The 21309-nt window shown below is 39.6% G+C and overlaps 1 protein-coding gene and 2 long non-coding RNA genes across 9 annotated transcripts in view; all 3 read right to left on the minus strand.

The window, feature by feature from the left end:
- Window positions 1-3361: 3361 nt before the first annotated feature.
- Window positions 3362-5665, minus strand: LOC121699794. The gene is made up of 2 exons (XR_006027033.1): window positions 5559-5665; window positions 3362-4073 (listed from the first exon to the last, which is right to left on the minus strand). It is a non-coding gene; the product is annotated as an uncharacterized LOC121699794 (long non-coding RNA).
- Window positions 5666-7273: 1608 nt separating this feature from the next.
- LOC121699793 lies at window positions 7274-10723 on the minus strand. Its single transcript, XR_006027032.1, has 2 exons — window positions 10639-10723; window positions 7274-7955 (listed from the first exon to the last, which is right to left on the minus strand). It is a non-coding gene; the product is annotated as an uncharacterized LOC121699793 (long non-coding RNA).
- Window positions 10724-12142: 1419 nt separating this feature from the next.
- The window catches only part of LOC121699790 (WD repeat-containing protein 76-like), a 16690-nt gene continuing 7523 nt past the window's right edge, over window positions 12143-21309 (minus strand). For 4 of the 7 annotated variants that reach the window (XM_042082212.1, XM_042082213.1, XM_042082215.1 and 1 more), the window contains 10 exons: window positions 20029-20101; window positions 18368-18466; window positions 18248-18288; window positions 17978-18131; window positions 16775-16933; window positions 15719-15834; window positions 15193-15291; window positions 14100-14246; window positions 13003-13053; window positions 12143-12610 (listed from right to left, as the gene is read on the minus strand). In XM_042082212.1, the coding sequence (XP_041938146.1) occupies window positions 12352-12610; window positions 13003-13053; window positions 14100-14246; window positions 15193-15291; window positions 15719-15834; window positions 16775-16933; window positions 17978-18131; window positions 18248-18288; window positions 18368-18466; window positions 20029-20101 (1198 nt within the window). In that variant the 3' untranslated portion in view covers window positions 12143-12351. Of the gene's footprint in view, window positions 12611-13002; window positions 13054-14099; window positions 14247-15192; window positions 15292-15718; window positions 15835-16774; window positions 16934-17977; window positions 18132-18247; window positions 18289-18367; window positions 18467-20009; window positions 20102-21309 lie in introns of all 7 variants that reach the window. The other 3 variants (XM_042082217.1, XM_042082214.1, XM_042082218.1) reach the window with 3 other exon arrangements.

A 21309-nucleotide genomic window follows, 5' to 3' on the forward strand; every position in this document is an offset into this window, starting at 1 on the left:
TTCAGCTAGCTGTCATTCACATCAGACCTCCGTGCTAATTTTTAAGGAGCTTTATTCCATTTATAAACTATTTGCTAAATGTATTTGCTCGCAAAACAAAACAGATTGTCTGTCTACTGCCATATAGTTATTATTTTAATTGTGATAGCCTTATAATTATTAACATAGGCCTAGGTACTCTTTGTTAGCTTATTTTATTGATAGACGTTTGATGAATAGCCTACTGTAGTTGATTGGAAGTGGAGGGGCCAGTTCTTGGAGGTATTATAATATTAAGGTATATCATATGTGCATCTTTGCAGAAGCAAGCGCTTTCTTAATGACGTTGCGTGCCGAGACAAGAAAGCACACTCACACGTGGGTGCATACGTAAATTTGCATTCAGTTGGTCTACCACGCCTACTCCCGCTGTTTTACAGAAATAGCCATGATTCCCCATTCCAAAAAGGACAACTTTACTTCATTGTTAGTCTATATCAAAAGCGGTTGTTCACTTTGTGTGAATGACGCTATTTTCCGCGTCTTTTTTATTCCAACCGTGGGCATTTTGGAGCAGAAACGAGAACGTGCACACATCCTGATTAACTTTCACCTGGCTTGACATAGTTGCTCCTACTCATCTTGGATTGGCGTTAGTGAAACGAGTTTAGCTAGAATGACCAGACAACGCTATGTCAAACCTCGCTTTATCACTTATCTTGGATGTCTTAATTCTGCCTTTGTGAAATACCCCTCTGGACTTTGCTGTACCACATTGTGCAAGTGTGAGGGAGGCTGTACTAATAATGATGAAGAGAAACCAAAATTCTTTGAATAAATACATAATGTTTAAGCAAAGTCCTTTTAGGCAAGTCCCTCTACTCGGCGGCCATATTGCAACACTTTTTGGGCACTCATCGGGCATCCATTTCGGCAGAAATGCGCGTGCGCAAGGCTTCACAACACCAATCTTGCTCCAGCGGTGAGATCACAACACATGATTGGCACGATGTCTTCACAACACACCACATTATTGGCTCAATGTGTTCACAACACAGCACATGATTGGCTCAATGTATTCACATGTCAACATTTTGCAGCGGAAAGGGTGTGATTTGCGTAGACAACAGCCATATTGCCGTCACAAACTAAGCTCATGCATTTCTATGGAGGATTTATAGAGTGCTGTTTCTCCTCATTAGAAAGTCTCTGGTTTAAGTATGAATTGTTTTTTTTTGTGTTATTTGACTAAAATATATTATTGATCCTTAACATGGTGAAAAGCCTAATATACTGTAATTTTTCACTGTGGCATAGTTCTGAATTTGTGTTTATTTAAGGCCTCAACAATGGTCCTTTTGGTCACAACATGTGATTTTTGACACTATAGTGATAGTGACCTGTCCAATCAAAAAAGAAAAGCATACCTTGGAGGTAAAATATGGGTCTAGGGGCCTGAGTAATATTTCAATGCGACTTTTTCAGAGATATTAACAGTTTATGAGCTAAATATGACTATGATACTAGATTTAACCTGGAAATGGACTTAAAATAAGAAGAACATATCAAAATTTGATTTCTTGTATCAAACAAAGTAGAGAAAATATATTATACAACAATTTAAGACTAAATTCTCTGAGCATATAGCTTCTATTGCAAAATCATGTTGGTTTATGCTTTACAACATTAGGAAGATCAGACCTTATCTGACACAAGATTCCACACAACTTCTTGTTCAGACCATGGTCATCTCTAAGCTGGACTATTGTAATTCACTATTAGCTGGCTTACCCGCTTGTGTAACAAGATCATTACAGCTGATTCAAAATGCTGGAGCACGCCTGGTCTTCAATCAGCCAAAGAGGACACATGTAACTCCTCTCCTATCCATTGGCTCCCTATAGTAGCCAGAATTAAATTTAAATCTCTCACTTTTGCCTATAGGACACTAACTAGATCTGCTCCTAGTTATTTTAATTCAATAATCAAGCCTTACATCCCCAACCGCCCACTGCGGTCTTCTGGTGAGCGTATGTTGTGTCGACCAGTCATGAAAACTGGGTCTAATTCCAGACTCTTTTCTTCAGTGGTTCCATGTTGGTGGAATGAACTGCCCAGTGCTCTCCGTTCCTGTGGTAGTTTTGGGTCGTTTAAGAGGGGTCTAAAGACATTCCTATTCAACATATACTTAGTTGTTTAAGCACTTATGTGTTATGGTTTATATAATGTCGTTTTATTTTAATTGGGCTGTTAATTAATTTGACATTATTGTTTATTATTGATATTCTCCTTAATGTAGTCTTAGCATGTCATTGTTTTTATATTATTGATTGAATTGACATTATTGTTTTATGATTATTGCCTTTCCCCTTTTTTACATTGCTTTTTATTAGGCTATTGCTTGAATTGATATTATTGTGTACTACAACTATTCTCCTTACTATATTTGACCTACATTTTAATCTGTTCCCTGTTCAATTTTAAATATTATTATGTTGTTTTGTATTTATGTGTCGCTTTTGACAAAGGCGTCTGCTAAATCCATAACCATAACCATAAATTAAGCTGAGATATAAACTTTTCTCTTTTCGTGGTGTTCGTTGATGTTCAAAAACAAGTAGCGTAGCGAAATACAGTTTCTGTCGTGTTTTATTTGGCATTTTGTAAAATCCCATTGATTTTACTCATTCTGTTGGAAGACTCATTGCACGTTGATAGCTGCGCCACCGTCTATGCTTCAGGTTCAAATATTGAGCGGTTGTGAATAGTTCCACAATAGCAAATAAGACGGCTGGAAATCATACATTGCGCCGATATATTTGCTTTTAATAATCAACGAAAACACCACTAACCACTCGGTGAGTTGCAGTTTTGAAATCTAACGTTAATGTTTGTTTTAGGACATGTTTGAGTAGCCTACTACAGTATGCCCATTGCCAGCCACCCTGAGAAGTCAAAGGCGATTCAAAACGTGTCAGAAAAGTCGAGACAGGACCAATCATCAAAATGTCGGTGTCCACCACTCTAGTTCATCCAAAACAAACCAGAAAAGGGCCTTAAAGTGCTAAAAACCGGAATTTTCCTTTAACTGGGGTGCCCGTCCCAAACATCATCACTGCTAGCCTGATGTGTTGTCCTTAACATAATAAAAAGGCTTCTCACTCCAGATGCCCTCATTCTCACCTGTTCCGGGACAATTCTGAGAACCCAAATCGAAACCCCTACAAGGCTTAATTAATTGAGGTGTATTTTTGTCTGTCCTGCTAAAAACAACCTGTCTAATTTATGCTAACAGAATTGGATTAATTCGATAAAATGCCGCTTATTCAAATTGCGTTTTAGGTCCTCCCCAACATGATGAATTTCACAACACAGACGACACTTTCGGCAAGAAGTTTATTAGAACCTATTTTGTACAATTTGTACGCTATTGTCATTTGTATAACATTGGCAACCTTGTGATATGAGACGGGCAATATAACTAAAAGACGACTAAATGAAAAGATTACGCCCATCTTGCATACATAAATCTGACCTCATCACTAAGTAAAGTTGAGCGGAATGTAACAGCTTTTGCGGCGTCAGTGCTTAAGGAAAGTGTTCAAAGCAAAACATGCCTTCTTAATGTCAGTGGTGTTGTAATAATCACTCTTCAAAACACTCCACCGTTGGAGATTTCCACGGCCTTTCTTGGGTAGGCCCAATGCCAAGCCCGGCTGAATACTTTTCCATATGGCCTGGCATACCTCTGGAATCAGCATGGATATTGTGCGCTGTTCCAGTCTGTAATCAAGTGATAGAGTATCCAGAAAGCTTCCATGTGCCAGGAAGTGCAAAGTCAGTGCAAGTCTCTCATCGATACCAACAGGTATGCTCTGGATGCTCTCGTGGGTGATAAATGGAGTGATGCGACAAACCAATTCATCAAACTTCGCAACAGACATACGGAAGTACCCGCGGTGATGCTCATCATCCAGCTCTCGGAGCTCTTGTACCAAAGTTTGGAACATTCCAATCCTGGCTTTTTTTGGTGGTGGCAGTGACTCAGACATTCTTCTCTTCCTTTGCTTGTCACCCTGCCCAGGCGGGGTTGCCTGAGGAATGATTAAGAATTATATTAAAAAAAAGAGGCAGTTTCAGTTTTACAATTTGAGCTTTGGATTACTATACTGAGCCTGATCTATTTGTACCAGAGATTTTCTTACCTTTTAGAAAAATGTCACCTGGGGTAAAACTCCCCCCGCAACCCTGATTTGCATTTGTATAGCTCACAGCATTTTCATTTACATGTTAAAGCCTCCCCTAGAATTAGGAGGAGGGGGGTCATGGGGGGACAACTGCCAAGCAAGGCCCACGTCAATTTCTGACAATTCATGGCAGTTTTCGGCGTTGCCTGCAAATTACCGTGAACAGCCGTTAACCTGAACTTCCACGACAATCTACAGTGCCGCATAGTGACGAAAATCACACTTTTCATGCAGTGGTTATAGGAATTAATGGACTTGGGCAGACACTGCGCATCGGGGAGTTCTTTGCCTCTCGCCCTCGTCCATTAATTCCGTATAACAGGAAACCTCTGTGGCCGTTATCACTTATATAAAGTATTATTCATAAGCAGCCCAACATTTGTAGGGTGGAAGACAAACGTGTTCTCAGTATGACTGAACCATTAAAAATTTGTACGGGATTTTCATTGATTTTCTACAAGGCTAGATTTGAAAAAAAAAAGGGCAAAAAGACTGACATAATAATAAACTTGTTTTGTATGCATTTGGTATCCTTATGATTTTCAGGATTTAACAAGGAGAGGTTGTGTTTTCCGGTCATTTTCATAGAATCAAAATTGTGTGTGTATGGAGTTACATTTGTTCCACTTTTATGAGCGCGCCTAATGAGCGAGCGGAGGAACAGTTTATGTGAGCATGTACAGTGAAACTGAAGGAAAGGGGGCTGATATTGCACATACATACATATTGATATTAGCAAACAGGCAGACATTTGTGGGTACAACATAGATTCCTGTTTGCTCAACTACCAAGTTTTTTTGTGCTCAAGTTTAATTTTTCCTCAAAATATCATTTGTGTGCTCGCTCAAAATATTGTTCTGCGCTCAAATTGTGCTACTGCTCGCTCATAAAAGTGGAACAAATGTAACTCCATACTCCTCAGGCTGCTGCACAGCATAGCATTTCAGTAGATCGTGAGTAGAGCACATGTGAAATCATGGGAGCCTCCCTAGCCTGAGTCATTGAGAACTAACAATTAGTTTGAACACACACACGAGCACTACGATAAACATTACGCCTATTTAGCAACCCAAACAAAACTTCATTATGCACTTGCATATTACTGTTGTGATTTCAAAGTTAATCATCACTGGGTTCACTGGGATTACTACCAGAGAGCAACTAGCTTTCACTCGTGGTAAATTAACATTAGCATTCACAAATGCACCAAATATTAAACATACAAATGTCTTACTTCAGCAAAACAGTCTAAACATAGGTTACTCCTTAAAGTGCTATCAGTTACCCAGTAAATCATTTGCCATATTTCATGAGATGTTAACATTAACCTACCTGATAAAGAATGATATAAATGAGAAGATATATACAAGTTGCGACATGTGGATGCAATAGGCCTCTCTCACGTGGTGTTAGGCTTCTGTTTGGCTCGTCAGGAGGGGAGGACCCATAGACATAATATACATAGACGCCGCATCGACCGCTGCTCCCTACTAGCGCTGACGAGATTTGGAGCCGCCATCTTGGACCGGTCATCCACTCCACTCAGTGTAATCTGTTTGGCCGGTGCAATGAGCTGTCAGCACACTTAATTAATCATATCTCACTGAATACCGAACAGATTTTCACGCGGTTTTTTTTGCTGCAAAGGTCATACATGTAGCTATGATACAGGCCACATTGTTCGAAAATACAAAATACAACCAATAGTACGGTAATGTTAAATCTTACTTGTGAAAAGTAAATCCCCCGAGTATGGTCCGCCGATTTGAGCAGGAACATGCTGCACAGTGCTGTCATCTTGTGTTTTCTGCTGCAACGCAATGAGGAGTATGACCGGTCCAAGATGGCGGCCGCATTTCTTGTTTCCAGCAGCCAATGCGGCGTCTATGTATATTATGTCTATGGGAGGACCAGGTCAGGACTGGAGGCTTCGCCGTCACTTAGAGCCGTATATTACTATTGGCATAGCGCCATCTACAGGTGTGGTGTTAAACAGCGTAGTAAGCGCACAACTAGACAGGAGATTAGAATAATGAAAAATAGGGATGTCTGTTTCTGTTTTATAATAATAATAATAATAATAATAATAATAATAATAAATCAGTCATATTGATACAGTGAATATTGACTCCAACTTCGTCATAAAAAAAACATGTAATGTTTTCGATCATTGGCATTTAGTTTAAAACTGGTTCAGGCACCAGCACCGTTTTAAAAGTAGGCCTATCAATTTTGCACCGTATAGGATTAAACTCAAATGATACCAAATCCTATTTATGACTGTATAATAATATTATCATTAAATGCTTAGCTGGAGTGATTTTCCCCCATCATTCTAAAAAAGCAGGTCTTTTCCCTTTATTTTTTTTCTCGCAATACAGCTTCATTTACGTGTTAAAATCACATCAATTCTTCTCTCAACCTTTCTCTGGTTGCCATGATACACACCGACTAAAATTCCAGTAAAATAAGTTCCCTCAGAGCCTGGTTCCCTGTTCAAATTATCCCTACGTTAAACCATCATCTGGACTTGAAAAAACAATAAACCACTTGACTCACTATATGTCAATATCTGCAAATTGTGTTTTTCTCAACCAGTACTCAAAATTCCACTATGGACATTAATGGGTTACATTGCTAATGTGGGGCAGAGGACATATTACTCCAGAGACCCTCATACCCTGGATACCCCTGCATACCTCCTATGAGCAGTGGAGCAGAAAATCAAAGCCTTTCTGACCCTTATCAGTGTCAGATCAAATCTCAAAACCCCCAACCAAAAAGATTAACTGGGGTACCCGTCCCGACATCACTGCTAGCCTGGTGTGTTGTCCCTAACATAATTAAAAGACTGCTTCTCACTCCAGATGCTCTCATTCTCACCTCTTCTGGGACCAAATTGAAACCCCTACAAGACATTTTGTCTGTCCTGGACAAAACAACCTTTCTAATTTACGCTAACAGAATTTTATTTAATTCATAAAATGCAGTTTATTCACATGCAGATTTATGTCCTCCCCAACATGATTTCACAACACAGACAACACTTTCGGCAGGAAGTTTATTAGAACCCATTTGTACAATTTATAGACTATTGTCATTTGTAAAACATTGGCAATATTGTGATACGAGACTGGCAATATAATCTCGCACACGTCCATCTGACCTTGTCACTAAGTAAAGTTGAGCGGACTGGCGTCAGTGCTTAAGGAAAGTGTTCAAAGCAAAACATGCTTTCTTAATGTCAGTGGCACTGTAATAATCACTCTTCAAAACCCTCCACCGTTGGGGATTTCCACGGCCTTTCTTGGGTAGGCCCAATGCCAAGCCCGGCTGAATACTTTTCCATATGGCCTGGCATACCTCTGGAATCAGCATGGATATTGTGCGCTGTTCCAGTTTGTACCTAGATGATAGAGTATCCAGAAAGCTTCCTTGTGCCAGGAAGTGCAAAGTCAGTGCAAGTCTCTCATCGATACCAACAGGTATGCTCTGGATGCTCTCGTGGGTGATAAATGGAGTGATGTGACAAACCAATTCATCAAACTTCGCAACAGACATACGGAAGTACCAGCGGTGATCATCATCATCATCATCATCATTCTGCTCTCGGAACCGTTTCACCATAGTTTGGAACTCTCCAATCCTGGCTTTTTTTTGTGGTGGCAGTGACTCAGACATTCTCTTCTTCTTGCGTTTGATACCGGTACCAGACGCAGACGGGGTTGCCTGAGGAATGATTAAGAATTAAATAAAAGGGAAGCAGCCGTACACGTTACTAGCCCTTGAAATTACTTCAGTTTTATAGCTTGAAAATCACATTATCTGGGAAGCAATGTCTGGGCATTAAAGCGCAACTCTCACCAAAATGCAACCGAGGGTCTTTTTGTGAATGTACCCAAGTCAAACTTTCGTTTAAAAAAATAATTACGTTGGAAGCTTGACCGTATTGTCGTTTTGGGTCAATTGGCCTTTTGAATGGGAGTCATAGGGGCACTACTGTTTTGATGCATATCGCTATTTTTAAAACACTGAGAAGGATCGACACAACATGAAACTTTGATTGAAGTATCACCAGTGTCTCTACACATGAACTCAAGCATTGAGAACATTGTTTGTGTACACAGAGTTTGCTAAAAAGAGGTTTTGGACATCTCACTTCTTGACTGGCAAGATGGCAGCGAACAGAAAAACCAAGTAAGTTGTTCAAAACCTTTCTTTTCTTAGGGATCTGACTGGTGTATATGCAATGAGCATGTCAGAAATGTAGATGTGAGCTACACCCATCAATGATTTAAAAATAATTAGAAGTATTTTAAAATCAATTCTTTGCTTTACTGGGAGCTAATGGAGTGATGTTGATACTGGAGTGATGTGATGACATCTTTGTGTTCTGGATAGTACTCTGGCTGCGGCATTTTGTATAAGCTGGAGTTTGTTTAGGGTCTGTTTTGTCAGTCCAGCAAACAGTGTGTTACAATAGTCTATTCGACTAGATATAAAGGCATGAACCTGCTTTTCAGAGTCTGCTTGGGTTAAAAAGCACCTCGTTAGCTCGTATTTGCTAGGTGTATGTTTAGAATGTCATAGCCTACACCTACTGTATGGAGTCATAAGTAGTTCACAGTGTTTGATCTCATTTTTGTATCCACATGGCACCCTTTATTATGTTGTCTGCAAAAACAATACTTTATTAATGTTGAGCCAATGTTTGAGGTATCTGTAACACATGAAGATATTAAAGCAACACCAAAGAGTTAACTTTTTTGTACCTTAAAATAATGTTTCCAAAATCGTTTCAGTGGTTCATCAACTTGTAACAGGGTGAACGGCACTTCTGCATTCGCTTCACAGCCCTCTATCGGCTATAACCGCACTATGTAAGTTTGCCAGATCGGGTAGCGGATATGTAGTTCGATGGAATGAGACATAAGAAACTACAAATTTGACTTGCATCTGATGTCGCAATACATCGTACTTTCATAAATCATGCAACATATTCTACCTTGTCTGTGGACATCGTTATTTGCAAAGCCGGTGCTGGATAAACAAATAGTGTGCGTGCGACAGAGGGAAAGTTCTTTGGTGTTGCTTTAAGGATAAAACAAAGTGTGATTCAATTATTTTGTTCATAGGACTAAAATAGCATGTGGGGTAGCTAGTAGGAACACGAAAATCAATGTGGGAATAGCTCAGTTTACAGGCATTTTGTTTAGAAAGTTCCAATGTACCATGTTTCATTCATACATAAATACACTTGCATTGGGTATCTATGTGTTTTCATTCTTGTCTTTGAGGCAAAAAAATGTTTGACTACTTATTTATCTATTGACACTTTGTACACTATATATGCCCATACACTGAGCTACTTTCACATACTGTCTATAAAACCATGTGAGAATGTCAGAAATGTAGGCGTGATCTTAGATGCTGATCTTAACTTTCAGAAGCACATATCTAGTATTTCCAAGACTGCGTTTTATCTTAGAAATGTATCAGCTTGCAAGACCCTCGATATCACCAGTTTTGCATTTTGTTCCATATCTAGGGCCTTATATAAAACGAATGGTCATGCAGTACAAACTTTTACTGGTCCAATCATACTGAGAACATATATATGTCTGTATTGTATCTTACAAAGGTTGGGCAGACTAGGAATAATACTTTTCAAGATATTAATGCCCAAACATGGCCTCCAAGATAAGGCATTTCTGAGGGTGTACAAATCATACAAAATCAAGGGTGAAAAAATTTATGAAAACGTAATTTAACAAAAAATCTTTGCACCTCCAACAGGCATACCTGGTTACCGCCCCAAAACGCCCACATATGCCCGTATGTTTGTGTGAAAAAGAAATGGCCCTAATGTCAAACTTTCGATGACTGAATAGTAAGTACAACATTCAAATAACAATGCTTAACTCATTGGTAAGAAACCACTTCTAGTACTGCTAGAACTACTACTAGCAAAGATTGTTAAGGCGGAGCTACTAGGCTATGCTGCACTGCTGGTATGGCATTTCAGGAGATCGTGCTAGGGCCTATAGCCTGAGTCGCCATTTGAGAACCAATTAGTTTGGAAACGAACTCTACGATAAACATTACATATCACAAATGGCCCAAACATCACATATAAAACGTCATTATGCACTTGCATATTACTGTTGTGATTTCGAAATTATTCTCATATGCTCACTGGGTTCAATAGCTTTTACTACCAGAGCAACTACCTTTCATAGCTTTTTCACTCATGGTAACAGCATGATACATGCTGATAACAGCATTCACAAACGCACCAAATATAAACGTAAAAAGTCTTACTTAAGAAAAACAGTCTAAACATACTATAGTGCTATCAGTTACCCAGTATACAATTTGTAATATTTCATGAGATGTTAACATATTAACCCACCTGATAAAGAATGATATAGTGAGTAGAAGCAACCATCTAACACGTGTTAGGCAGACGGGCCTGTCTCACGTGAGCGGTATATCACTATTGGCATAGCGCCATCTACAGGTGTGGTGTTAAACAGCGTAGACAACCTTAGCACTAATGTTCTGTAGTTAAGCACGCAAGGAGATAAAAAAAAAAATCTAATCTAATAAAAATTATTATTAATTTCTAGGCTATTACATGTTGCTCTTCTTATAGCTCAAAGTGGGTCGGTACCCATTTTATAGTCCAGTGGGTGTGGCTCTTCCCCAATGAATGTCAGTGAAACTACGGGTAAGCCAAAGCTGTAGGGTTCTGTGATCAGAATTGAATGTGAATTGAATGTGTTAATGTGTCTCACATTGTAGCATAATATAGCCTACCACAGAAGTCTGAAAAGCAAAAAATGTCCCTCATTATGGCAATCCACCCTAGGCCTATCAATTTTGCACCGGTATCGGATAAAAAGTATAGTCTATATGGATAAAACCCAAATGATACTTACCCTATTTATTATTGTATAATATTCAATATTCATTATTAAATGCTTAATATCTGGACTGATTTTCCCCACCATCCTAGAAAAGCAGGTCTACCTCCGGGAATGTATAATGTAAATGTTGTCCTCTCTCTTGATTTTCTTCTCGGAATACAACAGAATGCTTCATTTATTGATTTCATTCTTTCTTTTAAAATTACAAAAATTCTTCTCTCATGCTTTTAGGTTGCCATGATATACACCGACTGAAATTCCAGTAAAAGAAGTTCCCTCAGAGCCTGGTTCCCTGTTCAAATTATCCCTGCCTTAAACCATCATCTGGACTTCTGCTTCTCCTGGACCGAGGCTACCTATTTTAAAAGGCACTTCCTTGGCCTTGAATGGAGAGATAATACCTTTTAAAAAGAGTGTGTACATCGCAGTCGTTAATTCATGCACAAGAACTTTGCTCATATAGGCCGACTCTGCACTTTGTCCAGCATATAAATTGGGGCCCCTAGGACACAAGTGCTAACCTTGAGCGCTAACCACATTCAAGTAAGTATTGTGCGCATGTAAGTGAAACTATTTGTGCATTACAATTAATACAGCATTCATCATTAAGTAGCTACTTACACCAATTGCATCCTGAACTTCATACAATGCATTCTGGCACTGTGTGAAGCCCAGCATGCATTGCGTTAAGCCAGTCCTGTCAGCAGCTATTTGGAGAAAGCACCCATTTGGCTATGGTCATGCCGAATGGACGAAAAAAATCTCACTCAGAGAATGCTAATGACCAGGTGGCAATCTACACATCCCGAGTCATCATGGAGCAGACGTGGTCTCAATATTCAGTATGTGGATCCTGGTTTAGTCCTTTCTGAAAACTTGATACAGTAAATAAACCATTACAAGACCCCATACTCTGTGTGAATGTCATGTCTGTACAACCCACAGTCCAGTTACAGCTATGTTTTTAAAGCACAGATCGACATAGTGTCAACGGAAAAAAACTTCATAGGTTTATTTTTTCAGCAATAAAAACACAAACACTTACAACTTACAAAAATATTAGAACAAATTATTAATTTGCAGATGAACTTATTTTATAAAATTGATCATAAAGGGAATGGTCTGTAACTTAACTAAGGCAACAACAGAGTATAAGGGCGGTGTACAATCTAACAAGTTAGTTGGGGGGCGGGGGGCTAGATGAGAACATGCAGCCAGCCTTGGGAATCCCCTTGCAGCAGTGCTCCCCTACTGGGGTGAAAGGCCATGACTGAGCACACCGCTGTCAGGTAATCTGGGCTGTCGAACACGTGGACCAGATGGCCGCCCTCATGAAACACCTTGATCTTGTTCACCTGCTTCGTAGTGCTCACCATAAAGCAGTCCTCCTGCTTTGGGTCCCACAACGCCTGCCGCTGGGGCCCGCGGGACGCCATATTCCGCTGGTAATCAACACTAACGGTACACAGGTTAGATTGTTACAATGTACGTCATATTTTGCCTCTAATCAACACTACACACACAGGTCAGATTGTTACAATGTACATCATATTTTGCCTGTAATCAACACTAATGCTCACAGGTCAGATTGTTACAATGTACGCCATATTTTGCCTGTAATCAACACTAATGCACACAGGTCAGATTGTTACAATGTACGCCATATTTTGCCTGTAATCAACACTAATGCACACAGGTTAGATTGTTATAATATAGTTAAAGATACCTACACACACAGTTTAGATTGTTTTGTTTGACAAAATGGAAAAACAAAAGGGCCTGTAAATATATTGACTGTAGGCTTTGCAGAGACTTCAGTGTCCCAGCCAGCCTATTAAGGCACTTACTCAATGGAGGTCATCAAAGGAGTTGAGGCCAGATGTGATGCATCAAACACCCTGGGAGACAACAGAAGAAAATAGGTTAGGTGCTAGGGCTGCTTGATTAAGGCAAAAATCAAAATCACAATAATATTGGTCAATATTGACCAGACAATTATTTAACATGATTTTACTCAATGATTCTGGAAATATCATTAATGTTATAAAAAGAAACAGCAAATTAAATTGGAGTTTGAATTGGGATATAAAGTATACAGCAGTTGACACTGTAAAGGGTCATTCACACCAAGAACGGTAATGATAACTATATAACGATAACATTCTGTTTTGCAACAATGCTCTTGGTTTGTCCAACACACCCCTTTTTGGCCTATTCACACCAAGAACGATAACAATTTTTATCGTTCTCAAAATCACTCTGAAAGTGATCCCCAACGTTATTGTTCATGTCGTTATCGTTATAGTTTGTGTGAACGTGGTCATTCATATTAACGAGAACGATATTTGTTTATAGTTATTGTTATTGTTCTTGGTGTGAATAGGCCTTAAAGCAAAGGGGTGTGTTGGACAAACCAAGAGCATTGTTGCAAAACAGAATGCTGCAAAATAATAATATTTCTTTTTTTAAAGAAATTAAAGTTGTTTTTATAATTGCTAAGTGTCTTGATTTGATTAATTGCATAGCCCTATTAGGTACAAGCAACAGATTATTTAGGGTCTGGCAAATAATGCAACGCAAATAAATAAAAACACTGAATGTAAGAAAAAGCTATTCATGGCCATGTTGGATTTAACTTCAAACACTGGGTAACTATATGGAAACTATATGGGCTATACCACTACTTCTGCATGAAGTTGCATTTCAACTTCTTTTGACAAAGCAGTATGAATCAGAATGTAATGTGTGGCAGGTATTCACCATATCCTCACAACATGTCTAAAGTTGTTCATGAATGTGGTGAACAATATTTTCAGTCACGATCATCACAGCAGCGTTCCTCTTTTGGGCTATGATGGCCCCACAGCAAGCCATCCCACTTCTTACACCATGTGTAGTTAAGGGAAAGAGTAGTCACACCATCCTAGCACACTCACACACACACCTGAGTTTGTCAATGCTGGTGGTGAGCACTCTGTTTCCAGTGTCTGGGGAGAAATAGGCTGAGAACACACGGCGGGTGTGTCCATCCAGCACTGACACAGGCTGGGTGGACTCCTTCAGGCTCCGCACATCATATATGCCAACTCCACTGTCAACACACAGACACCAATACACTAGAACCCAACCACCACAACTTCACAAGTGATATCTAGCAGACAGCTCTACATAAACTTTCACTGTGTGGATATGTACAGGTGCATCTCAAAAAAATACACAGACAACTCGCCTGACCTGAACTCTTCAGAGAATTTATGGAGTTTTGTTTTTAGAGGAAAAAATGGTCAAGACACCAGACCCAACAATATCCAAATTAAGGCCACCATCAAAGCTTCCAGAACACCTCAGTAGTCTCAGGCTGAATACCTTCATACCACACCATTTTGATGCAGTAATTTGTGTAAAAGGAGTCCAACCAAGTATTGAGTGAATAAATTAACAATTTCAGATTAGTACATTTGTTTTCAAAAAGGTCGTAAGGTCGTCAAAATTTGTATACCGGTATTAACCTCTTTATTCTAATATTTTGAGATACCGATTTTTGACTTTCATGAGCTGTAAGCCATAATCATCGAGATTAAAAGAAAACATTCATAAATATTTCACTTTATATGTAATGAATCTAGAATATATGAAAGATTCACTTTTTGAACTAAATTATGGGGAAAAACTTTTCCACAATATTCTAATTTGAGATGCATGTACGCGGAATTGATAAATGTAGCAATCACCCCACTCCAATTCATTAGTTGCAATTCCAATGAAACACAGCAAGTTAACTTATAGCACATTGAATACATATTGGTTATTCAAAATACTAAAAATCCTCTGAAGAGTTCTCATTATTCAATTCACACAGACAGGTCCTACAGAAACTAAGGGGCTTTTGAAAGAAGTGCCTGATTTAGTGCAGACAAAAGGCCATGAAGAAAGCTCCTTCAGAAGAAGGGTTTAAATTAAACACTACACACACACACACACTTTTTAAAATGAAACACACACAAATAATAAATACTAACACATTTAGTCATCCATACCTGTCCACAGCTACCACAAAGTACTGCTTCTGCACGGGGTGGATGTGGGCACTGTATAGAATCCCTCGTCCAAGAGTATGGATAGATTCATGAGATGTCCTGTGAGAACACATAGTAGGAACACATGAAAGCTGGTGCAATACCTCTTGGGACAAGTGGCTACACATCAGTGTTGCGCAGAATGCCCGAAATTGGACGACCGCGGTCACTAGTCATAAAAAAATATTTTAATGATATTCGGATCATAATTGTGAGCGACGTGTTTTTGTTAAAATATTTATTTATTTATTTATTTATTTATTTATTTATGAGATTTTCCTCAAAATAAATTTGCTTCCCTTCAAGGTTGGACTTTTCCTAATTGTTTTCATTGTGAGATTACAATAAATCACCAACACATCATTTTTATGCATAGGTGCCAATAATTCTGGAGGGTACTGTATTTGTGTTTCAATCAGATAGAACTTCAAGTTATTCAATGAGGCAGAGGACAGGACATATTTGAGTAAATTCCAGAGACTCATACCCTGGAGTCCGTGTGTCAACGATGGCAATGTCTCCATGTACATCTCCTATGAGCAGAGTGGAACAGTCATGCGACAGGAAATCAAAGCCTTTTAGCCTCTTATCAGAGCGGTATACCTAAAATCAAAGAGGAAATAAGTGATTTAAAAGGTGGTTCATCTAAACAACAATCTTAGATGTCAAATATTCCAATATTAAGTATACATTGAATACATTTACATTTTTACCCTTTTATAAAATGCATTTCCTTTTCATCTTACAAATACTACATAGAAAAAAAGCATTTGGACGCCTGCCATTACACCAGCAGGACCTTCAATGACATCCCACTCTAAATCCATTGATATTAACCAGGAGTTGGTATAGGCTATAATAGCTTCCATTCATCTGGGAAAGATTTCCACAAGATTTTAAGAGTGAATGAGAATTTTTGTCTATTCATTCAGAAGAGTAGGTGAGGTCAGGCACTGATGTTGGACAAGAAGGTGTCAAGTCAAGTCAAATTTGTTGTCCTTCTAGCTCACAATCTCTTTTCTTTTGGATGAGCTAGAACAGACATTGTGAGTCAGGCCTTCTCATCCAACATCAGGGCCTGGCCTGGCCTGACCAATGCTTTTCTGGATGAATAGGCTGGCAAAAATTCCCACAGTCCCTCCAAAATCTTGTAGAAAGCCTTGTCAAATGAGTCGAAGATGTAACTCCTATCCTCTAGTATCAGTATTGACAGATACAGAACTCCTAGCTATATTCTCTTCTGCACTGTAGTTAAATGTTATTCTAACACTGTAGCCCTGTAGTTTAAAAGTTAACTTAGCTTTAATGTTAATAGCTTAAAGTTTTTATTCTATTGCTGTAGTGTAGCTCTGTAGCTTACAGTAAATTTAAATGTCCACAGACTAGATGTTATTCACTGTTGTAAGTCACTTTGAAGAAATGTATCTGCTAAATGAATACATGTAAATGTAAATTCCAAATGCTGATGGATTTAGAATGGGATGTCACTGTTCATGTGGATGTATACTCTGATTCACTAATGCAGTTTCATTTCAGCTCAAACCTCATCAAACACAGCTCGTTCCATGTGTCCTGCCCGTGCTGTGCCATCGTAACTGGTGGTGATCAAGGTTGAAGGTCGTTGCATGGAGAAAGCCATGTGGGTGACTGAGCTAGTGTGAGGTTCAAACTGTAGAACACCATTGTCACCCCAACTAGCCCCCTTAAAGAGCAAAGTCAGATCAAGTTACCAATTTTAGATTATGAAAAGATTTGAAAGACTACAGTCGCACACCCTTTCACATCTAAAGACAAGTCACATATTTTATAGTCACAGACTATGAATTTACAACGACTAGGAATCTTGCAGGGTCACTATTTACAAGACGGCAACTAGACTCCTTTAAATTATTTCCCATCGTGCTGAAGATATCAACAGGAACTCAACAAGGCTTATGTAAACGATATAGCCTATTCATATCAGTCAGTCGAGTTTCTGCAGCATTTTTTCATGTGTGACATCCCTAACCTTCATATGCATGAGCAGGTGAAGGTGAAGTGTTTTCTGGCAGGTCATTGGGCTATAGAGTCATTTGGTCATGTGGTATAGCCTACTAATCATTTATAAGAAACAAAATAATCAAACAAATAATCATATAGGCAACAGCTGTAGTCTTTTTTGCTCCTTCCTGTTAGGTGCTGGAGAGAGCTCACGATTGGTTTTTATATCGTTCATGTCACTATTTGCTTGAGCCAAGACAAAATGACTTGCAATAATATCAAACACGTCTGATAATGTAACGTCAAGACTAGAAAGACGACTCGGACCGACTTGAATTAGGTGTATACACAAAGATGGTACAGAAGCTTGTGTGTATCTGTGCCAACTGCATGAGATGTACTAAAATGCTTTGTCAGCTTAGCCTGGAAGCCTGCCTGAATTTACACCGCCCACAGGATTTGAATTTCAGGAAATTCAGTCTTGAGTTGGTCCATTGAGGTATTTTCCCCCTGTATCAATTAGAACATGCTCCATAATCAAATCCAAATGCATTGACACGAGACACAAATTCTAAATAAAATTGAGCCTGGCTACGTCTCAATTAGCTATAAACATGAGTCTTTTCAATGAAGGTGTTTTTTTAGGTGCGGCTTTGGTCTGTAAATGAATATACAGCATGTGTGAGCATACAGTGTGTGTGTATCTGAGGGTAGCCTGTAGAAGCTGGATACAATACTTGTGTGTGGCTGACTAGGTCCCCCTCACCAGGTTGCAGAGGCCTACTTGGCCGCACTTGTCCCCGGCGGCCATGAGGAGACTGCTGGCACACGGGTGGAAGGCTGCCGAGTAGATCCACTTCTTTACCACCTTCACCACTTGCTTCTCATGTTTATGAGTGTTCTGCAGGCCCTCCTTGTACCTAACACAGGCACAGACACCACACACACACAGTGCAGCAGTGTTACTGGATTTTACCAGCATAGTTATGTAAATATTGAGTCCCAGTAGACTTGTCCTTTGTGTTTGTCAACCTACACCTGCAGGTCCACTTTCTTCCACTCGTACTGTATAGGTTCCTAGGAAGACAGGGTTGAATCAGAAATTAAATCGACTGAAATATTGAAATCTACTCAATAGTGTACAAAGATCACACACCTCAGTCCACAGATGGAGAAGACTCTCAGGGAGTTGGCTGTCCTCCTGCAAGTTCACTGGGCACATTGGTACAGGTACCTTTAAACTATTCACCACCACCTACAGAAAAATGAACATATTTGTGCTTGGTTGAATTTCCCCATTGTCCTGCGTAATTTAGAATGTGCATTAGTCGTATGTTATTTGCACACCTATGAAGCAGATCCAATTTGCTGGTCGTATCACACTTGTATATTAATTACAGTGCATGAAAATGCACTGTTCTGTTATCCGAAGTCTTCTTCTTCTTATTCTTCCCACCAAATTTCTGCGTCTAATTCAGCTTCAACCGTTTAACGTCGAAACTTCGTTCAAACTTTGTAACGTAGGTCTTGAAAAGGAGACTTGAGGAATGTATTTCATTTTTGTAAACTTTATACTTTTTGAGATATTAATAAAAAACAAGCTTATTTTTCCCCATAGACTTTGTATGGGGACTATGACATCATAATGGGCTAATTAACTTGATTTGCACCTGTATCAACTTCCAGCTGCTCAACTAGGTCCCATCAAAAAGCTAGTTAAACTGATTGCACCTGTATCAACTGCTTTCTGCTCAATTAGGCCAACTCTCTCTGTGCATCTCCATTCACAATGGACTAATTAACTTGATTTGCACCTGTATCAACTTCCAGCTGCTCACTACTAGGACCCATCAAAGGGCCAGTTAAACTGATTGCACCTGTATCAACTGCTTTCTGCTTAACTAGGCCAACTCTCTCTGTGTCTCTCCATTCTACAAGGATATAAGGCACAACCAAAATGAGAACCAAAATGATTTTTCAGACTTGTGAGGTCTGCTGTTCAGACCCTGAAGGGATTTATTTTCTGTGAGAGTGTTTCTACTCATCTCAGTAAGGAAAATAAATCAAGAGCCTATGTTGAGTACAAATATGTCTTCTGAAGGCTTAAACAGAGCCCAGCCAAAAACTCCAATAAAATTCCCCCCCCCCGGTAAAACTGGCTGCATCTTGTTGGAAAGTATTGATCTTACATAAGAGTAATTTTACAGTGCGTCTCCTAGGTAACATAGGTACACCTGGTAATTTTTTCAGAATTTTTTGATACCTAAGTGCGTGGGCCCTGGTTGACTTGACGTGGAATGACCCAATTTCCTCGAAATTACATTTTCTAGTTCGCAGAACTCGTTAAGTTTAAATGAACTGTCACATTGCATCCAAGCTGTAAAATGCAGACGTTCAGAACATAGCAACATTGTAGCATATGACGGAGGTGGATTATAGCTAGTTGGATGACATGTAGGTTAAGTAACATAGCGATGTTTCAAAGCTAAGGTTCATCAGAATCCTGAGATATGCCTGCTTGACAACGGCAGTTTGTCCTGCAAGTTGAAAAATTAGTTGATATGTGGCAGAAAGAAGTAGTTCTACAAACAAGATTAAAACGTTTACATTGTAACAGGACATGAACACAACGCAAGTGCTAACAGTGGAATGAGCAGGATGATGGACTTCAAGCCGTTGGACTATACAAAGTTAATACACTTTTGTGTATTAACTCCGCTTCGCATCAGGCCGTTTTGCCATCTAGAACATTTATTAACTTTGTATAGTCGAACGGTGTGTCGTCCATTATCCCTTACTTTTCAGATTCAGCTTCACCATAGATTCTGTTTTTTTCTTCTGTAGACGCAATGATTTCCTTACAGGAAGGGTCCCTTCTTCTGGCCTTTTCCTGCAAAGGTGAACACGATGATGATAGACTAGTACTTTCCAATCCTTACTCCATATGCAAGATAAGATTCAGCAAAGCTATACTTGAGCCCTCAACCTTTAAGTCACAATTAATGTCTAGTCTGCCCACACCCATTATGATTTATTTCAATATATACTTTTGCCCCAAGTAATAGTATAACATTATATAGCTTGTTGTACCTTTTATATATACACTGCTCAAAAAAATTAAAGGAACACTTTCACAGTGAAAATACATCATGCTGGATCCACCATCACCACATGTGGCCGGCCATTGTTGTGCACTAGGAGGAACCCAGGGCCCACTGCACCAGTACAGGGTCAGACAATAGGTCTGAAGATTTCATCCCGATACCCAAGAGCAGTGAGGGTGCCGTTGTCTTGCCCGTAGAGGTTTGTACATCCCTCCAAGGATATCCCTCCCCAGACCATCACTGACCCAGCACCAAACCGGTGATGGTGAATGATCTTGCAGGCAGCATAACGTTCTCCACGACATCTCCAGACCCCTTCATGTCTGTCACATGTGCTCAGGGTGAACCTGCTCTCATCTGTAAAAAGCACATGGGCGCCAGTGGCAGACCTGCCAATTTTGTACTCTATGGCAAATGCCCACAGTGCTGGCCAGTGAGTACAGGTCCCTCTAGAGAGGCCATCGGGCCCTTAGGCCACCCTCATGAAGTCCATTTCTGACAGTGGTGTGCCATTCTGGAGGAGTTGGAAGGCTCCAGGTACTGGCTTATGCTACCAGTAATGACACTGACCCTAGTCAAATGCAAAACTAGTGAAAAATCAGTCAAGAAAGGTTAAAGATGGAAAAATTATTAGTTGCCTTCACCTGTAAAACCATTCCTATTTTGGGGGTCGTCTCATTGTTTTCCCTCTAGTGCACCTGTTGTTAATTTGGTTGACACCAAAGCAGGTGAAACTGAGTCACAACCACCTCTGTTACACAACTGGCCAGATCAATATCCCACAAGTTTGATTGGCTATTGACATAGGAGTATAGCATCAAGTCATTCAACATACCAGAACCATTGTCTATATATTACAACAGCTGAGCACTGACATAATTCAGTCTCCAAACAGCTGGACACAGGCCTTGACTGACTGGTTACATGTACCCACAGTCATGCCAGTATAGGCTCTGTGCACTAGCTTACTTGAGGTCGGCAAACCGGTTTCCTG

The sequence above is a fragment of the Alosa sapidissima genome, chromosome 24, assembly GCF_018492685.1.
Source record: "Alosa sapidissima isolate fAloSap1 chromosome 24, fAloSap1.pri, whole genome shotgun sequence".
NCBI classification, from domain to species: Eukaryota; Metazoa; Chordata; class Actinopteri; order Clupeiformes; family Clupeidae; genus Alosa; species Alosa sapidissima.